This window comes from Aythya ferina, assembly GCF_964211825.1.
Source record: "Aythya ferina genome assembly, chromosome: 3".
Lineage (NCBI taxonomy): Eukaryota > Metazoa > Chordata > Aves > Anseriformes > Anatidae > Aythya > Aythya ferina.
In genome coordinates this window covers 61937535-61958524 of record NC_140298.1, presented here as the reverse complement: position 1 = coordinate 61958524, position 20990 = coordinate 61937535, and the positions used below count along the sequence as shown (strand labels likewise).

At 46.4% G+C, this 20990-nt stretch overlaps 1 protein-coding gene across 5 annotated transcripts in view; it reads left to right on the top strand.

Moving 5' to 3' along the window:
• GABRR1 (gamma-aminobutyric acid type A receptor subunit rho1) overlaps positions 1–20990 on the top strand; it is a 39308-nt gene that overhangs the window by 10399 nt on the left and 7919 nt on the right. The window contains exons 2-9 of one of the 5 annotated variants that reach the window (XM_084514342.1): positions 1485–1538; positions 5008–5114; positions 13729–13796; positions 15154–15377; positions 18117–18199; positions 18887–19027; positions 19493–19645; positions 20583–20779. In XM_084514342.1, the coding sequence (XP_084370468.1) occupies positions 1485–1538; positions 5008–5114; positions 13729–13796; positions 15154–15377; positions 18117–18199; positions 18887–19027; positions 19493–19645; positions 20583–20779 (1027 nt within the window). Of the gene's footprint in view, positions 1–1484; positions 1539–3807; positions 4736–4760; positions 4916–5004; positions 5115–13728; positions 13797–15153; positions 15378–18116; positions 18200–18886; positions 19028–19492; positions 19646–20582; positions 20780–20990 lie in introns of those variants that run through there. The other 4 variants (XM_084514341.1, XM_084514344.1, XM_084514345.1 and 1 more) reach the window with 4 other exon arrangements.

Sequence of the window (20990 nt, the reverse complement as noted above, 5' to 3'; positions counted from 1 at the left end):
CAAGAAGCAGAGAGCAGCAAGACACGTCAGCAGCAGCATAAGGGCATATCAACAAGGCAGAAGACTCCATAAAGTGCATTTTGCTGCACTGTGTCTGGGTCCAAGCACCAAAGAAGCTGCTCCTTTCAATAGCAATGGTGCTGCATGGCCCAAAGCTTCCCAAAAGAGTGGTCTGCATGAGGATTTATTTCCAGTCCTCATCTACTAAACACAACAGATTCTGGCAAGATACCAATCTCACTTGGCAAATGTTTCACTTCAGGGTGAGCCAGTGGTGCAGCCCAGAGCCCACTGCTAGCCTGGGCAATATGGAGATTGTCTGCTTCTCTGTAACACCAGCAAGATGCATCTCCCTCCAACACCATCAGTGTTTAGAGAGTTCCCAGCCCAGGAAAAAAAAAAAAAAAAAAACGTGGGGTTTGGCCACCTCTCACTCAAGGGGCAATGGTACTCGGGTGGTGACAGGCATTGCAAACAGAGCTTTTCCTCTGTTAGTCTCAAGAGCAGGACTTTAAATATATGTGAATGGGTGAAAGGTCTCATTAGTAGAGTTGGTTAGAGCTAGTGTTTATTTCAGAGATAAGTTCATTTTTAAAAACTTTTAATTAAAGATGAGTTGCAAGTGTTGTGTGTTTATTTTTTTTATTTTTTATTTTTTTACTCAAGCTAGCATGCTTCTAAAAGTACTGTGTTCCTTTAATGATAAAATAAAACATTTCCCAAACACCTGAGAGGAGCAGGGACTCTCTTGACAGACAGCTGGGAGAAAATACAAAACAGCAACAAATATTTATTATAAATATTTATTCCACCACTGCCCCAGGCAATACTTTGCAAAGGTTTTCTTCTCGTGAAACTATTCAACTCTCTCAGCTGAGCAGATGTAATGCATTAAAAGCGCTGTTTACACACAGTTTCTCCTATTCCTTTGTGGCTTTGAGTACATTACATTTTATTTTTTTGCCGGCTTGTGTACATCTATCTATAAAAGTCTTTCGCTATGTGAGCAAGAAACCAAAGACTACCAAGCAAAGCTGTTAATGCGTTGCACTGTTTCCTTAGCTGTCAAGCCAGGATTTATGTGTGTAATGGGCTCGTTGCTTGTTTTGTCCCACCAAGACCAGTAAGGCAGAAGGTCCCCTTGCAGGGGACACTACTGGGTAACCCACACACGGTGTGACATGGTGGGGTGGGACTGGGCCCTCCAGGGCTCCCTGGATGAGGCAAAGCCCCTTTTGCTGGTAGAAATGCCCCAAAATGTTTTCTCTCACAACCCACCCATAGCTCTGCCCTCCTCTCCCAGCAAAATGGCAGCAGGCAGAGCAGCCATTTCTTCTGGCCTTTGGCGACAAGGTAAGAGCCTGTGCTACAACAGACAACACCACAGACCCAACCATGTTTTCCTCCTGATGTTGTTAAACTGTGTGTTGGTGTCCCAAAACCAGGCTGTTTCATCTCACCCTTTTCTTGTCGTTTCACTGCAGCCGGCCCCAGCGGCAGAGACGGGAAGCCCACGGCGAGGCGCACAAGCAGGGCAGGTAGGCGAAGGCAGAGGGAAGCAAAATCGTCTGAGGCTGTAAAGAGTCTAACACACAGGCCATAAGTAGGATTCATGCTGTTAACGGGGTCGAGCAAGGCCTGGGGGGACGCCAAACTCCCCTTGTGGAGCCAGAGCTGGATGCCATTTTGTGCAGCCCTTTGGCTTTGCAGTGCAGTGCTGCGTGATTTGTGTCAGGCGCGGGGCAGTATTTAGGTCACGTATAATCCCCTCTGCCCCCGGTCACTACTGCAGCCACCGGTGCCTGCCTGGCATGGTCAGACATCCAACAATTTGGGGCTGTCTGGCCTGGTCCAGACAGTGCAGGGAAGCAGCACAGCCCCCAAACTCGTCCTCCTTCAGAGCTGCAGAGTTCCAAACCTCCAGTGCAATCAGCCTGACTTCCACTGTCGCCTCTGGGGTATATTTCCCTTTTCAGAAGTGAAAAAACTGTAAATTGCATCACTTTGGGGAACAGCCCTCCCCCCAGCTTATATTTAAACTGACCTACCAGGCTCAAGACAAATCCAGTTGTTTTACTTGAAAGACGTTTTGATTTTTTTTCTGTACAGAAGCAAAATTTAAAATAATAATAATAATAATTTGAAGTGGAAAAAAACAACAACACATAGCTTTAATCTTCAGAAAGGAAAATACTTCAAATTTAAACATGATTTCTGGCAGGACAGAGCATTTTCTTTTTTTCTATTCTGATTGTATTTCTGGGTTCTTCACCAAGTTGAAAATGTGAAAGTTTCAAAGGGAGAAAAAAAAAAAGAAAACCAAACAACAGCAGTGTTTCTTAAAACAAAATAAAAACTATTGGTTTAACAACTTTATTTAAAACAGACATCGACATTATTTTTTTCTCACATTTTTACCAAAAATTAAAAAGTAAAATCACGAGTCAAGATTAAAGTATTTTCTCTTATCAGCTTTTTGCTCATATTGGAGTTTACAAATTTTCAGAATGAGCCACTGTAATAAAGGTATGGCCAAAAAATTAAGATGAACAAAAATGATTTCCATTATCACAGCCATAGAACCATAGAATCACTAAGGTCGGAGGAGACCTCCAAGATCATCTGGTCCAACCATCCCCCTACCACCAATGTCACCCACTGAACCATGTCCCTAAGCACCACGTCCAACCTTTCCTTGAACACTCCTAGGGATGGTGACTCCACCACCTCCCTGGGCATCACATTCATAGTTCAAAACTGAACAGCTGGGTTCAGTGACAGGAAAATATAAATAAATCAAAAACCACCACAGCCATTACACATAGGAATAAGGACTGGGAATGCAAAAAGCCCTCTTATATCCTCTCAGTAATGCCATTCTTACTCATATAAAAGGACACGTAAAAGGTTAAGTGAAATGTAGTCCTAAAAGATATTCCCCTTATATCTCCAATTAAACTATTTTTTAGGAAGGTTAATTATTTTTTTTCCAATTAAACTGTATTTAGGAAGGTTACAAATGTGGAAGACAAAGGCCAGAGTGCTGATACGGTGGCGTTAGGTGCCCATGAAGTATTTGATGAAGACTCAGGAGATATGGCTAAAACTTATCACTAGGTAGTATCATGCAAATGAATAACATATCCACTGTAAACAGATTAAATACAGGGGAGTTGGTGTCTCAGAATCTCGTTGCAGATGTAAGACTATTTCTGAGCAAGCAGTTTAAAATAGAAATGTGAAGAAATGCATTATCATCTGCTGTTATTCAGTATCTTTAGTAGTTGATAAAACCCATGAAATGATTGCTAGTCAAGGTTACGAAGAGCACAAAACAGTGGAGAGGCAAATAGTTGTAGGACTGGTCAGTCATCCCAAATTACCTAAGCTATAGACTATTTGGGCAATATGCCGAATGCATGTGCCTGGACATGAGGTGAGAAGGCATGAAGTGTGTAGGTCCCCCAGGATGAGGAGGTATGCACTGTGGAAGGAAGTAGCCCATGAAATGCATCATGTATGAGCACAAATAAAAGTAGGGAGCAGTGAAGTGTGCTTATCACCTCATGTGAAACAGAAGGAGAAATGTTCAGTCCCTAAAAGCCAGTGCCGTGCTCCTTCCCTCTGCATGGAGCCCTTCTGCATGGCTCTCCATCCCGCTGCTCGCCCTTCCCTCTGCTCATGTCAGGAAGAAAAGTGCCTTTCTGAGCACTGATGATCCTCTTGAATGTCTGAGGTCTTGCCAGTGACCTGGTAATAACACTCCCCTGTCTTTTTATTTAACAAAATAAGGGCAAAATAGGGGGAAAATGCCATGGGAAGAGGCTGAATTAAACAAATATAAAGTAGAAGCAGAGATCACCTTTTAAAATGCATTAGGGGTAAGTAATGACTTTAAGAACTCATCAGTGGATGTAGATGACTCGTAACTCATAGAAATTACTAAATTGAGACTGACCAGGTCTCAGAGAGCCCAGGGCTTCAGGGAGGAGTCACTGGTAACACCTCTGGTCCCTGCTATGAGATTGTTGTATTGGTTTCTTCGGGTCCAACTGCCTATGAGAAGTACAGCATGGTTAGGCAATCTCATTTAAGACGAGTTTTATCACAGGAAAATATTCCCTGCCAACTTTCTTTGTTTTTCTGGGTTTGTTTAATCTATTGCTGACGTGTCTTCTGCGTAGTCAGACAAGTGCCTCTTGGAACATAGCATCTTTTCTCAAGCTAAGGAACAGCCAAGCCTTCTCTCTGGAGCTCTCTGTGAGCTCTCTGCTGCTGTGTGGCTGCTAGGAGCGCAGGAAGGCTCCTCACACGACTGGGCAGCAGAAAAGGTGCTGCAGCTTCTGTCCCAGACAAAGGTCTGGGGAGCCAAATAGAGCTTTTCAACCCCAGAAGTGGATTTGGAAAAGGAGCAGAGCACCCTCTGCTCACTGTTGAATGCAGCTCTAGCAGCTTCCGTGAGGACCATCCTAGACTCTAGTCTTTAATGCTCCTTTTTATCTCTGTTAGAAATCTGGAGCAGGAGCTAATCATTTTATCCCCAGTTAGGGGATGGCCTGCCTCCTGGCCTGGTTCCCAGCCTATCTCCATTTTGTTCCTGGGCAACAGCCAGTAGCTTATTTTATATATTGTTTCCCTAATTCCTGGCCTGTCAAAAATCACTGTCAGAAAACTTCCTCCTTACTTCTCATTTCCCCACTTAACCACATGCGCACTACTTCTCCAGCCCATACATGTGAGTGATTGTATCCAAACTGCGTGATAAGCCCAGCCGATTTTACAGACACAAGCCAAATGTCCTCGCAGGGTGCCAGAGCTGCCACAGGTGCCCAAGCATTCTGTGTTGGTTTTGGGGGCGTTTTGTGATCACATGATGCCAACTACTGCAAGCACTCGCTTGGCTATAGCTTAAGGGGTAAATGAACCCAGGCAGGTTCTGGTTTTAGGACTGAAGTGGGTGTGTACTTCTCACAAGACTTACTACCTGAGTTTCTCTCTTCCCAGTAGCCCAATCCTGAAACGAAGCCCTGACATCACCAAATCTCCACTGACAAAGTCAGAACAGCTGCTGCGAATAGACGACCATGACTTCAGCATGAGACCAGGTTTTGGAGGTATGACACCTGCATGTTTGCCATTGTTCCTATTTTACACTATCACTTCTCTTTTAGCATGTAGTCAGGCCAACAAGCAGAGCCTTTTCCATCTCTAACTTTTATTTTTTTTTTGCGAATTCATGACATACTCGGAGGGATATAGGTACAGGAAAGTAGCTTCTTCCTTGGGAGAACAAATGGATTAGTCAAACTCATGGAAAAGTAGTTAGAGGCAATTTAATATTCCTGGTATTCAGTGGCACTTTCTTCTGACAAAATCTACAAATACACCTTCCATGTGTTCCTGGATGACAGGGAAATTCTACAAACCTGGCTTCATATGGCAATTTGTATGCACAATCAAATCAGGTGCCGTGCTTGCTGACCTGGCTATGTCATTTATAACACAAAATAAAACATTTTGACCGCTGTGTGTTAATGCTTGCTCACAGTTTTGTGGCTGTGCTGTACAGAAAGCTAAGCTTTCAGGGAAAAAGGAGGAGGGGGAACACGCTTTCTTTCAGCCTGTAGATTAGAGAATGTTGTAATTTATCTACCCTTTCTGGCTGACAGATGGTCATTCAAATCCAGGCTACCATTATATACTCTGATGGAAGAAGGTTTTATTGCTAAATGCTCAATATACCAAACACTAACACGCTCAATTAATTTAAAAAGGTTTCAGTTTCATAGCAGTCCACTAATGTGAGTATTATTTATCTTGACAGATCTCCTGTACTGTAATTGCCAGAGGTATGCGGGGGGCTAGTCCAAGCCTGGAGGAGGGAAACACGAGGTCACAGCCAGACCTCTCCCCCTGGGAGCCCCAGGTTCAGTGCACACACCTGTGTGCTGTAATGCAGCCCTGTCCATCACCCTGTCTTTTCCACATGTCCTGGTTTCAGTTAGCACAGAATTAATTTTCTTCCTAGTAGCTGGTGGAATGCTGTGTTTTGGCTTAGAATGAGAAGAGTGCTGATAACACCCCGATGCTTTAATTGTTGCAGAGCAGTGCTTATACTAAGCCAAGGACATCTCAGCCTTTGCTCTGTCCTGCCAACGGGCAGGCTGGGGGGGTGCAGTAAGAGCTGGGAGGGGACAGACCCAGGACAGGTGACCCAAACTAGCCAAAGGGGTATTCCATACCATCTGACGTCATGCTAAACAATATATAGGGGTGGCTAGCCGGGGGGAGGGGGCCGGACTGCTCGGGGTTAAGCTGGGCATCGGTCAGCGGGTGGTGAGCAATTGCATTGTGCATCACTTGTTTGTACATATTATTAGTAGTAGTACTATTATCATCATTGTATTATTATTATTATTATTATTATTATTATTTTCCTGTCTTATTAAACTGTCTTCATCTCAACTCACGAGCTTCACTTTCCATTTCTCTCCCCCGTCCCAGAGAGGGAGGGGGGAGGGTGAGCGAACGGCTGCGTGGTGTTTAGCTGCCAGCCGGGTTAAACCACGACAGTCTTTTTGGCGCCCAACGTGGGGCTCGAAAGGTTGAGATAACGGCAGATCTGACCAGAGTGTGTTAAACTAAAATTGGTATAAGTATTAGACCTGCTTAATAGTCACTTGTCATAATGCTGATTGCTTTAATCTCAACTGTGCTGCGCCTGTTTTCCAAATTGAGTATTATAGCACGTTATTTTCCGTATGTGCTCTCTGTCATGTTGTTTATCCTCTCCGGGCCCTGGTTTCAGACCGTTATGGTACTGTGTGTTGTATCAGTGGCTTATGAGATGATGAAATATCTGGCCATGACTCTAACCTGGTATTTGTACTCAGTAACATCTTCGATTCTATACTTTGGAAACTGTATTTTGGAAACTATTAGCAATTGTATCTGTTGCCTTTTTCCATTAGGGAGTCAATCTGTGGAGGGGAAAGGGGAAGATAATTTTTCTTACTTAATCACTCTCCCTTTCTCCTTCACCACCCCTGTACCCTCCTTGATCACTCTCCCTTCCTCCTTCACCACCCTCTTATCCTCCGAGTTTATTACAATAGCTCTCCAAGATATTGAATATCCTTGGGATACTCAGACCAGCATAGTCCTGTTGTTCTGCCTCCTGAATGCACTTCAAGTTCTGCTTAAAGTTAAACAACTACTTAGGAAGCTCATCCGGAGATCTGCCCGGAGGCAGTATAGTTGTGGGTGGCAGGGAGTATGGGTGGATATGGGCAGGCATCTAGAGCAGTTGGCACCCCCAGTGTGTTGGAAATTCACCCCTGAACAGTGGCAAAATCCTCAAAAACTGGCAGAATGCTTGAAAAAAAGGTGTAATGATTCTGGCAGTTCCAAAGTAACACAAATCATTGTAACGTGCTGGGGCCTGGCTCATGCCTATCGAGCTGCCATTGATACTGCTGTCAACTTAGTGACAGACCCTGCGGCCACTCCAAACCCTGTGACAGATCCAACGGCCACTGTGACCCCTACGGTGGATTCTGCAGCCGCTCCAGTCCCAGCTCCTGCAGCCGCTCCAGTCCCAGCTCCTGCAGCCGCTCCAGTCCCAGCTCCTGCAGCCGCTCCAGCTCCAGCTCCTGCAGCTGCTCCAGTCCCAGTTCCTGCAGCCGCTCCAGTCCCAGTTCCTGCAGCCGCTCCAGTCCCAGCTCCTGCAGCCGCTCCAGTCCCAGCTCCTGCAGCCGCTCCAGTCCCAGCTCCTGCAGCCGCTCCAGTCCCAGCTCCTGCAGCCGCTCCAGTCCCAGCTCCTGCAGCCGCTCCAGTCCCAGCTCCTGCAGCCGCTCCAGTCCCAGCTCCTGCAGCCGCTCCAGTCCCAGCTCCTGCAGCCGCTCCAGCTCCAGCTCCTGCAACTGCTCCAGTCCCAGCTCCTGAAGCCGCTCCAGCTCCAGCTCCTGAAGCCGCTCCAGCTCCAGCTCCTACTGCTGCTCCAGTCCCAGCTCCTGCAACTGCTCCAGCTCCAACTCCAGCTCCTGTAGCCGCTCCAGCTCCTGTGGCCGTGTCAGAGAAACGAGCTGTAGCAGTGCAAGTTGACCCTGCAGAGGGCATTCCAACCCCTGTGGCAGACCCTGTAACAAAGTCAGAGAAACGAGCAGTAGCAGTGCAAGCTGCCCCTGTAGAGAAGGTGAAAATATGGTATAGAAATTCAAGTCGTTTAGAACGCAGAGAGTCTTCTGCCAATCCAGGTAAGGCTTCTGCCAAAACTAAGTATAGAGATGACGAAGATGATGACGACGCTGGGCCGTCAAGGATTCAGGAGGAGGAAGATGAGGATGCCGAAAGAGCAACAGTAACTACCCGAAGCCTAAACGAGCGCGAGCTACGAGATGTGCGAAAAGATTTTGGTCGCTGTATAGGTGAGCAGCTTGTCACCTGGCTGCTCCGGTGCTGGGACTCTGGAGCCAATTGTGTGGAATTAGACGGCAGGGAAGCCAAGCGGCTGGGATCCCTTGCTCGAGACGCCGGCATTGACAAAGCAATTGCAGATGGAGCACGACCCACCAGCCTCTGGAGGCGTCTCCTCTCAGCTGTGAGGGAAAGGTATCCCTTCAAGGAAGATATTTTATGTCTACCAGGCAAGTGGACCACTATGGAGAAGGGAATCCAGTACCTGAGGGAATTAGCCGTACGGGAAGTGATTTATGAGGATCCAGACCTCAAACAAACATCCACAGATCCAGATGAAGTCAAGTGTACACGACCCATGTGGCGGAAGTTTGTACGGAGTGCACCATCATCATATGCCAGCTCATTGGCAATAATGGCCTGGAAAGAGGATGAGGAACCCACAGTGGGTGAAGCGGCTAAACAACTCCGGCAGTACGAAGAAAGTCTCTCCTCTTCCTTACAGGCCTGCGTCTCAGCTGTGGAGAAACTTTCTGAAAAGGTTCACCAACTTGAAGAGAATCTATTGTCCTCCCCACCTGAACCAACCAGTGCCCACCGACCAAAGGAGAACACTTGGGAGAAACTTTCTGAAAAGGTTCACCAACTTGAAGAGAGATTATTCTCCTTCGCACCTGTACAAAGCAGTGTCTCAGCTGTCAGGGGTAGGCGTTCACCCACACAAGGAAGACGATATGGTGGGTACTCACCCCGTGCCACCCTGTGGTTTTACTTACGAGACCATGGAGAGGACATGAGAAAGTGGGATGGAAAATCTACCGCGACCCTAGAGGCACGGGTACGTGAGTTGCAAAAGAAAACAATCAGGAAAAAGGGATTCTCCGAAAAGTTTGCTGCTCCAACTTCCAGCAGACAGTCCTTCAAACACAGAAACGAGGAAGATTCTGACCAGGATTAGGGGGGCCCTGCCTCCAGCCAGGGGGAGGAAAGGGACAATCGAGTTTATTGGACTGTGTGGATTCGATGGCCTGGCACATCACGCGCACAGAAGTATAAGGCTTTAGTAGACACCGGTGCACAATGTACTATAATGCCATCGAGCTATAAAGGACCAGAGCCCATCTATATTTGTGGAGTGACAGGGGGATCTCAGCAGTTGACTGTATTGGAGGCTGAAGTGAGTCTGACTGGGAATGAGTGGGAAAAGCACCGCATTGTGACTGGTCCGGATGCTCCATGTATCCTTGGCATAGACTATCTTAGAAGAGGATACTGCAAGGACCCAAAAGGGTTCCGGTGGGCTTTTGGTATTGCTGCCTTAGAGACAGAGGGCATTAAACAATTATCTACCTTGCCTGGTCTCTCAGAGGACCCCTCTGTTGTGGGGTTGCTGAGGGTCGAAGAACAGCAAGTGCCAATTGCTACCACAACTGTGCACCGGCGGCAATATCGCACCAACCGAGACTCCCTGATTCCCATCCATAAGCTAATTCGTCAATTGGAGAGCCAAGGAGTGATCAGCAAGACTCATTCACCTTTCAATAGTCCCATATGGCCAGTGCGAAAGTCTAATGGCGAGTGGAGACTAACAGTGGACTATCGCGGCCTGAACGAAGTCACGCCACCACTGAGTGCTGCAGTGCCGGACATGCTGGAACTTCAGTATGAACTTGAATCGAAGGCAGCCAAGTGGTACGCCACAATTGATATCGCTAATGCATTTTTCTCCATCCCTCTAGCAGCAGAGTGCAGGCCACAATTTGCCTTCACTTGGAGGGGAGTCCAATATACTTGGAATAGGCTGCCCCAGGGGTGGAAACACAGCCCTACCATTTGCCATGGGCTGATCCAGTCTGCACTAGAGCAGGGGGAAGCTCCTGAACACCTGCAGTACATCGATGACATTATTGTGTGGGGTGACACAGCAGAGGAAGTTTTCGAGAAAGGGAAGAAAATAGTCCAAATCCTTCTGAAAGCCGGTTTTGCCATAAAACAAAATAAAGTCAAAGGACCTGCACGGGAGATCCAGTTTTTAGGAATAAAATGGCAAGATGGACGTCGTCAAATCCCAATGGATGTGATCAACAAAATAACAGCTATGTCTCCACCAACTAACAAAAAAGAAACACAGACTTTCCTAGGTGTTGTGGGGTTTTGGAGAATGCACATCCCAAATTACAGTCTGATTGTAAACCCACTCTACCAAGTAACTCGTAAGAAGAATGAGTTTGAATGGGGCCCTGAACAACGACAAGCCTTTGAACAAATCAAGCAGGAAATAGTCCATGCAGTAGCCCTTGGGCCAGTTCGAACAGGACCAGATGTAAAGAATGTGCTCTACACTGCAGCCGGGGAGAACGGCCCCACCTGGAGCCTCTGGCAGAAAGAACCTGGGGAAACTCGAGGTCGGCCTCTGGGGTTTTGGAGTCGGGGATACAGAGGATCTGAGGCCCGCTATACTCCAACTGAAAAGGAGATATTGGCAGCATATGAAGGAGTTCGATCTGCTTCGGAGGTGGTCGGTACTGAAGCGCAGCTCCTCCTAGCACCCCGATTACCGGTACTAGGCTGGATGTTCAAGGGAAGGGTCCCCTCTACGCATCATGCAACTGATGCTACATGGAGCAAGTGGGTTGCACTGATTACTCAGCGGGCTCGAATAGGAAACCCCAGTCGCCCAGGAATATTGGAAGTGATCATGGACTGGCCAGAAGGCAAATACTTTGGGATATCATCAGAGGAGGAGGTGGGTCGTGCTGAAGAAGCCCCACTGTACAACCAGTTGCCAGAGAATGAAAAGAAATATGCCCTGTTCACTGATGGGTCCTGTCGTATTGTGGGGAAGCATCGGAGATGGAAGGCTGCTGTATGGAGTCCTACGCGACGAGTTGCAGAAGCTGCTGAGGGAGAAGGTGAATCGAGTCAGTTTGCAGAAGTGAAAGCCATTCAGCTGGCTTTAGACATTGCTGAACGAGAAAAATGGCCAGTTCTCTATCTCTACACCGATTCATGGATGGTAGCAAATGCCCTGTGGGGATGGTTACAGCAATGGAAGCAAAACAACTGGCAGCGTAGGGGCAAACCTATCTGGGCTGCTGCATTGTGGCAAGATATTGCTGCTCGGGTAGAGAACCTGGCTGTGAAAGTACGCCACGTAGATGCTCATGTGCCCAAGAATCGGGCTACTGAAGAACATCAAAACAACCAGCAGGTGGATCAGGCTGCTAAGATTGAAGTAGCTCAGGTGGACCTGGATTGGCAGCATAAAGGTGAATTATTTATAGCCCGATGGGCCCATGACACCTCAGGCCATCAAGGTAGAGATGCAACATACAGATGGGCTCGTGATCGAGGGGTGGACTTGACCATGGACGCTATAGCACAGGTTATTCATGACTGTGAAACATGTGCTGCAATCAAGCAAGCCAAACGGTCAAAGCCTCTTTGGTATGGAGGACGATGGCTGAAATATAAATATGGAGAGGCCTGGCAGATTGATTACATCACACTCCCTCAAACTCGCAATGGCAAGCGCCACGTACTTACAATGGTGGAAGCAACCACCGGATGGCTGGAAACATATCCTGTGCCTCATGCTACCGCCCGGAACACCATCCTGGGCCTTGAAAAGCAAGTCCTATGGCGACATGGCACCCCAGAAAGAATAGAATCAGACAATGGGACTCACTTCCGAAACAACCTTATAGACACTTGGGCCAAAGAACATGGTATTGAATGGGTGTATCACATCCCCTATCATGCACCAGCCTCTGGGAAAGTTGAACGATACAATGGCCTGTTAAAGACTACCTTGAAAGCAATGGGCGCTGGGACGTTCAAAAACTGGGATACGCATTTGGCAAAGGCCACCTGGTTAGTCAATACTAGGGGATCTACCAACCGAGCTGGACCTGCCCAATCAAACCTGTTACGTACTGTAGATGGGGATAAAGTTCCTGTAGTGCATGTGAAAAATATGCTGGGTAAAACAGTCTGGGCTACTCCTGCCTCAGGAAAAGGCAAACCTATTCGTGGAATTGTTTTCGCTCAGGGACCTGGATATACTTGGTGGGTGATGCAAAAGAACGGAGAGGTCCGGTGTGTACCTCAAGGAGATTTAATACTGGGTGAGAATAGCCCATGAACTGAATTGCACCATGTTAAATAGTATATTATACTGTATGTTATCACTACCATGATTACTATAGGTGACTAATTAGAATGTATGGAAAAGAGTGTAACCTGAGCATGACATAAATGGTATGGAATAAGGGGTGGATAGATGTCCTGGTTTCAGTTAGCACAGAATTAATTTTCTTCCTAGTAGCTGGTGGAATGCTGTGTTTTGGCTTAGAATGAGAAGAGTGCTGATAACACCCCGATGCTTTAATTGTTGCAGAGCAGTGCTTATACTAAGCCAAGGACATCTCAGCCTTTGCTCTGTCCTGCCAACGGGCAGGCTGGGGGGGTGCAGTAAGAGCTGGGAGGGGACAGACCCAGGACAGGTGACCCAAACTAGCCAAAGGGGTATTCCATACCATCTGACGTCATGCTAAACAATATATAGGGGTGGCTAGCCGGGGGGAGGGGGCCGGACTGCTCGGGGTTAAGCTGGGCATCGGTCAGCGGGTGGTGAGCAATTGCATTGTGCATCACTTGTTTGTACATATTATTAGTAGTAGTACTATTATCATCATTGTATTATTATTATTATTATTATTATTATTATTATTTTCCTGTCTTATTAAACTGTCTTCATCTCAACTCACGAGCTTCACTTTCCATTTCTCTCCCCCGTCCCAGAGAGGGAGGGGGGAGGGTGAGCGAACGGCTGCGTGGTGTTTAGCTGCCAGCCGGGTTAAACCACGACACCACAGCAGAGCACTGAGTGGTGTGAAAGCCAAGTACATGGAGCAGTTCTCAGGGGTGATATTAGCCTGAGAGGGGAGCAGAGGATGTGAGGGAAAAAACTGGAGTAACTCTCCCACATCCCCTTAGCTGTGCCATTGCTGCTCTCTGTGTGAATGGGAGCTCTGCAAGGCATCCCTCTGGTGAGCTCTAGCCTTTAGCACTAGAGACATTACTCTGAAATTTTGAAGGATGTAACAATAAAAGGAGTAGGTCAGTCTCATTACTGATTTTGATTGTTATTAGCAGGCTTTTGTTACGGATTACAATCGTTTCTACTTGTAATTAGTTTTCTATTGTTTCTATATCAGACTGGACATCTGATTTAATTTCTAAGATATGAGAGGCTGAGAACTACTTTTTATCACCAAGTTTATACTTTCTCAATTCTTGTTTTCTTTCCAGGCCCTGCAATTCCTGTTGGGGTGGATGTCCAAGTTGAAAGTCTGGACAGCATTTCTGAGGTGGATATGGTAAGCGTCACAGAAGGGCTGAAGCTGGATGGGACAGACGGAGAAAATTTAGCCCAAACTTCTGCTGAGAGCAGGGTCAGATAGAGCAGTCTTCTTGAGGCTCTGTCTTTTGGACTTGAATGCCTCCAAGGATGGAGACTTTGCAGCCTTCCGGTCACATTATTTGACTTGAATCTGCCAACAATTACTTCCACTGACTGAAGCTATCATTTCATCTCTCTAAATGTCTTGAAGCAGAAGGCATAAAAGCTAATCTGACATTTTCTTTTCTCTAAGACAAAATGATACAACACTGCCAGAATTGCCCCCAAAGGATTTGGATTTTTACATTTTCTTACAAAGTCAAAGCATATAAAAGCTCTGATGAGACTAATTAATGTGGTAAGTTTAGGGCACTTTGATACGCTGCAGACGAGGTTTCACATTGACCATGCTCTGAAGTGGTCAGGGCCCAGCTCGCTCCCAGCCAGAAGCCATGTAGCCATCCTAAAATCTGCACTGGTTCAGACTGGTAAGTTCTGCTTTCAGCAGAATGGGCAACAGCATAGGAAAATTCATTAGAGTGTCTCTCTCATGTGGCAGCACCACCATGAGAACAGAAATACCCATTTCAGTGTCCCCTCACATCAAAAGAACAGTTACTACTTTCAACAAGATACCCATCTCACTGGGAACTGTGTGCTCATAAGAGGGCAGGAGTTTTCAGAGGGCAGAAGTTTCTCCAGAATCTGCCTTAGGCTCATTAGCAGTTGTGTCACCCCTGCTGTGTGCTGGGGACCAGTGTAAGGCTTTGTCAGTCTGTCCTGGATCCTCATGCTGATGCTAAAGCAGTATTTCAGGGGCATGCAGGACTGATGCTGGCACTCTGCACAGGTTAAATCCACAACAACAACAAAAGTCACCTTTTTTTAAGAAAGCATTATGATTTTGAGGGACTTCCTCTGTTTGTTGAATAGTGGTCCTGCCCCTCGTGTACCATCAGGCTGCAACTCACAGCAACATGGGGAAAGCGCTGTGTATCACATGAGGTTTAAAAAAATCATTCAGGGTCAGCTTGGGCTATTGACAAAATAATGACGGAAAATACGTTTTATTGCCAGAATCAATTATTTTTAACTCGTGCAGCTTTATTTAAAAGACTATGGTAATATATTACATTACGCTCTAAGAAAGCATGCTTATAAACACTTGTGCTTGAGTTTATCATCAGGTACATGAGAGATTCCCTTGAAATAAGTAAAAAAGCAAACCCAAACCCTCAGGAACAGCACTTTGTACTGTGCAGTGTGTACCAGAGAAGAGAAATCATTGCGATGCTGATAGGGCATAAGCTGTGACACGAACCTGTTTGTTGCAGGACTTCACCATGACGCTCTACCTGAGACACTACTGGAAAGACGAGAGGCTGTCCTTCCCCAGCACCAACAACCAGAGCATGACATTTGACGGCCGGCTGGTGAAGAAGATCTGGGTCCCTGACATGTTCTTTGTGCACTCCAAGCGCTCCTTCATCCACGACACCACCACGGACAACGTCATGCTGCGGGTCCAGCCAGATGGGAAGGTACTTTATAGCCTCAGGTAAAACTGCACTCGGTCAGTGTGAGCTATTAGTGGTGTGGAATGGAAAGTGCTTTAATCGATTCCCGTGTTTCATTTTTGCATGACTTCACACTAAAAAAAATTACAAGTATGAATGCATTGGATAGCCACCAACAACAGGAAGAACAGGCCCCTTCCTTCGTCACAAGAAAAAATGCTCATGTGTACCACAGGGAGGACAACTGGCCCTCACATGAAGCCAATTTCTGTGCCAGCATTGCTGGTTCCTGCCCCCAGGATCCCTTCACCTTCACTCTGTAACAGTCTCTGGGCCTAGCAAAATGTGTAATTACTATTCTTACAGATAATTATGAAGAAGTATAAATCGTACTGAACACAGGTTTAGCTTTATGATAAACAGCAAAACACAGCATCCTTCAGCACATGCAGTGACAAGTTCCCTTCCCTTCCCTTCCCTTCCCTTCCCTTCCCTTCCCTTCCCTTCCCTTCCCTTCCCTTCCCTTCCCTTCCCTTCCCTTCCCTTCCCTTCCCTTCCCTTCCCTTCCCTTCCCTTCCCTTCCCTTCCCTTCCCTTCCCTTCCCTTCCCTTCCCTTCCCTTCCCTTCCCTTCCCTTCCCTTCCCTTCCCTTCCCTTTTTTCCACAGCACTGATCTCAAGTTTCAAACACAAAACAGATGTCTCAGTAAAGAGCTGAACATTGCTGACCAGAAGTCTGAAGAGTATTAAAACAGGATTTTTTTCTTTCTAACTGTTACTTTCACGCTTGGAGGTGCTAAGTGAGGAGCATCTGTCCATCTCCAGAAGAAACTAAAATCAGTGCTGCAGCTTTTCCTGTCTGCAGCTCCATTCAGTTAGAAAACAAGTACTGCCAAATGACCCATAAAAACCCACGAGAGAGAAAATTGCTGTACAACAGTCTGATGCAAGACTGTCAACATCAGCTCCATAGCAAAGAAAAAGCAAAATATGTGATAAATAAACCAAACAGCAGCTAGACAGCATATTCTGAAGGACGAAAAAGGAAGGAAAATCTGGCTGAGAGGGGGGTCAGGAGCACCAAGATGCATGGAGTTAACTTCAGCTAATGACAAGGCTGCAGAATGTGCTGCTTGGGATGGTTGTGGAGGCCCTTAAGGGCATGTTAGACAACATCCTTCGTGAGGGGCAGAGCTGAGCCTCCTCAGCTCCTCAGCCTACCAAGACATGTTTCCTTTTATGAAAGGAAACAGTACAAGAAATTGCCAGGCCTGGGGGTATCGTTGTGACAGGAATTTTCTTGTTCTATGATATTTTTTATCATACTGTTCACCGCGAGTCACAGCCTGGGCAGTGTCAGCCTTCTCATTATTAAAGCTTTTTTCTTCACCCAGCATGTTTGACTAGGTTCAGGTGCTCCTCAGGCCTTTGGAAAGTTTGCTCAGGTCCTTAGTATGATAACAAAATGATTTAATAAAGCAATGTAACATTCAGCTGTACCACACATGCCTATACACTCTCTCATTTAGCTGCATGATACAAGTCATTGGCACTGAAAGCATTTTATCTGTCTGACAAAGATGCAAAAAGAATATCGAACTACTCAGACACTGCCACACACAGACTTGTGCTTAAGCAGCTCACTTATAACTGCCCTGCACAAAACAACAGTGAACATCTTGAATAGCAAACAACAGCACTTTAATTTATTCGGTTGTGACTGCACGTTGGAGTGCTTTATGGATGCTGGGGAAGTACATGTATGAATACTTAGCAGCAAACAGGTCATTGCTAAATGACTGTATATTTTGTTTTTTCCCTTGGTGTCTGCCTTTTTAAGGTTCTTGCCAGACGTTGTCTTCTGTTTTCTTGGAAAACGCTGTAGACCTCGCTGGCACCTAAGCAACAAATCTGTGCCAAGCAGTTTGACTCTGAGACAAAACACAGATAGGAAAGCAACATCACTGTGAATCCACACACAGAGAAAGACTGCTAACATAAGGGGCTGCATCTTGTTTTTATCGTTATGTGGCAGATGTCTGTCTATCTTTAACCCTGTTATAACTCATTAAGTCTCTCCCCATTACAATTTACGTTTTTCTTTTCGTTTGCTTCCCCGAGTTCAAGCCAGTTGAGTCAAGATTTATGGTAGCTTCCAGTGCAAACACAAAATAATGCCATTAAAAATGACATAATCAGACTGTAGCAAGAGCAGAGCTTTTGATGTATGGAGCAGAGCATGTCAGCCATCTCGGTTGCTCGCCAGCCCCAGCCCGAAGCCGAGGCACTGCCTGTGCCCTCTGGTGGCTGGCACCCATGGGTGACCACCGGGCTTTCACTGAGCTGCTGGAAATCGTGGGGCATGGAGAAATCCACGTGCATCCTTCACACCACTAGGATGGCTTTGATAAACCTAAGTTAGTTTATAATACAAAGCATCTATTGAAAGTACAGATCTCTGCAGAGAGGTATTTGCTGACAGACAAAAGGGATAAAGTGCACTCTCTGTCCTTTCCCATTTTCATCTCCAATATTTATGCCCTCTAGTAGCAGTTCATTGTGGCCTAACTCTCTAGCCCCCTTTGCTAACACTGGTTTACTGAGAAGAAAAAAAAACGGCTTTAACTTCAGTGGCATGGTTTTAGCTGAATGGAAGATATTTATTTTCAGTGGACTGTTACTGGCCAGGTAGTTGCTTAAAAAACAAACCTGCAGCTTTACTACTTTTCAGTCACATGAGAAGTCAAGTTTTTAATGATTTTTCTTTTTTAATTATTCCTAGAGTTACAGTAACAGCAATGTGCAACATGGATTTCAGTCGCTTTCCCCTGGACACACAGACGTGTTCCCTGGAGATTGAAAGCTGTAAGTAAAGTGCAGGCACAGGGGAGTCAAGTGCTGCACCCCGTGGTGTATTTAATTATATCAACAAGCAGCTGCCACGTTTGTGAGAGCTCTAACCAAAGCCAGTGAGCTCCAACACTGACAAAAACTCCCTGCCCGAATTTTTCCACTAGAATTAGACAATTTTTGCAACAAAGCAGTGTTTGCAAGTGCCAGCTGAGTACCATTTTGCCAGTGTCCCTAAAAGCCAGCCAGGCTGCCCTGCTGCCAACCCATCCTCAGAGGGCATCAGGACACTTGCCTGTAGGTTGGTGGTGTCCAGCAGCACCCCCTTGCCCAGGTACCTTCTTGCACCACAGATCTTAAACACATAAATATAAGGCCCTATGCCCTCCCTGTGCACCTCCCTGTTCATCTGTGGTGTAGAAAACATGACGGGGCAGTGGTATTAATCACCTTCTCTTTACGTTCCTTGTATCTATGTGATAGAAACCCAATTTATCCCCACAGGTGGCTCCTTTGTCCTCTGTATTTTATACAGAGGCATTTTAAACTTCTAGCTTTTCAGGAGTTTTTTCTCCTTCTTAAATTTGCAATATGGAATTATAATCTTAATTCTGTTTTAATACAGTTTTTATTACACCTGGGCTGTAGGTGCAGTAGTGGCTGGTTCAGTGCACTGCACTGAGGTTTGCTCTGCTCCCTTAGATGCCTACACCGAAGATGACCTCATGCTCTACTGGAAGAATGGGAATGACTCCCTAAAAACAGATGAGAGGATATCTCTGTCCCAGTTCCTGATCCAGGAGTTTCACACCACAACAAAGCTCGCCTTTTACAGCAGCACAGGTGGGTACCTGAGGGCCTGGCAGAGAGCAGGCCGCGGGGCAGGGTTGAAGGCTCTTGGCCTTGGCTGCGGAGAACTGTCCATTGGGAGGTCCTCGTGGGTCCCACCAGACCCACCTCTTTTCTGTGCCAAGGTGTCCCCTGCAAGATGTCAGGTATCCCTGACAGAGACGTACATCTTTGTGGTGTGGTAGTCTTGAAAGGCAATACCTCCTCAAGATCATACAAGGCCTTAATTCAAGTCCCTGAGTGTACAGGCTATATTATATTCTCTGAAGGTCTGATCCTGTTGAGATACTTTGATAGTTGGTTCAGTGAGTCTGTTTCTGTTAACTGCAACAATCTGTGGTTATTAATTGTTTTCTTAAAAGCAAACGTGGCGCTGCTTCCCTGGTACATCACGTTATCTGAAAGTAGCTTGATGTTGGTGTGGTGCGACTTCTGTGTTTCCTTCTCCCTGTCCTACAGGATGGTACAATCGCCTCTACATCAACTTCACCTTGCGCCGACACATCTTCTTCTTCTTGCTCCAGACCTACTTCCCTGCCACTCTCATGGTCATGTTGTCCTGGGTATCCTTCTGGATCGATCGCCGAGCAGTTCCTGCCAGAGTCCCTTTAGGTAAAAACATTTTTGGACTCAGCACACCTAAGAGGCAGTTCCATGCAGTTGTGGCCTTGGCCATCAAGACAAAATCACCTGTGCTATGCATGCCCCTGCACTGCCTAGTGGCACAGCTGTGTCACACATTCCTCCCATGGAGGAGGAACTGGCCCGGGTACCTCTCTCCGTTTGCCCTGCAGTGCCAAGAGAATTGCTTTCCATGCTCTCACGAGTGTCAGCTGCACCTGGTGCAAATCAGGGAGCAAATGTCACGCTCTTGTCTTATTGCTGTTAGCAGATACGTGGGACACAGAGAGCCAAAGTGCTGGTATCCTTCAGAGACTTCAGTGAGCAAAGAGGTGAAAATCGCTGTTAGCAGCCCTGAAAAATTTCAGTTTATTGAGTTTTATTGAGGAGAGAGGGTGGAGGTAATATAGCAAGTCAAGCTGCATTCTTTAACTTGTTAAATAAGATTGCAGTGCAGCGTGAGGGGTACAGCATTCCCTTCTGAAGCACCCTTCAGACAGATGCCAGAGGAGTCACCACGGGAGCAGAACTATGTTATGGACTTAGCTCTTCTAAAGAGGAAGCTTTGCCTTTAGCAAAGTGCAATTAGTACATGTGCAGACTTTGAGTCCAAGCTGGCTTCCATTTGTTCCAAGCAACACCTCTCAGGGCTTTATTTATTGTTAAAGCTGTGTTCCTCAGTGGAGAGGGAACAGACATAACAGAGACAGCAGTGGGCCACAAGAAACAGCATCCATTGCCTTGAGACATCACTGAAAGGGAACTTGAAGGTTTGGGCCATGGCTTTTTGAGATGTGGGCACTGCCTTGAGCAGAACTTTTAGCACCAAGGTCAATTAAGATGTCGGGAAATTGTAATGGCAGCTGTATTTGTGATGAAAAGTCAAGTTTGATCACACCTTACGATCTCTCTGCTGCTGTGTTCCCAGGGATCACCACCGTGCTGACCATGTCCACGATCATCACGGGGGTGAACGCCTCCATGCCCCGTGTTTCCTACATCAAGGCAGTGGACATTTACCTGTGGGTCAGTTTTGTGTTCGTCTTCCTCTCAGTGCTGGAATACGCGGCCGTGAATTACCTGACCACTGTGCAAGAGCGGAAGGAGAGGAAACTCCGGGACAAGGTGAGTTTTTCTATTTCTGATGCAGCATTATGCTACTGAGAAAAAGTGTGGCAAATGTTTGGAAATGTAAAAAAAAAAAGGCTACTACAGTGCGTTGCTCTCAGCTGCCTTGGGAGAATGCAGTGCATGCAAGGAGACAGCAGCAGTGAAGCATTCTTGGTTACAGAGATTTACTACAGACACCTGACATCCAGGTTCAATCCTCCTTCTT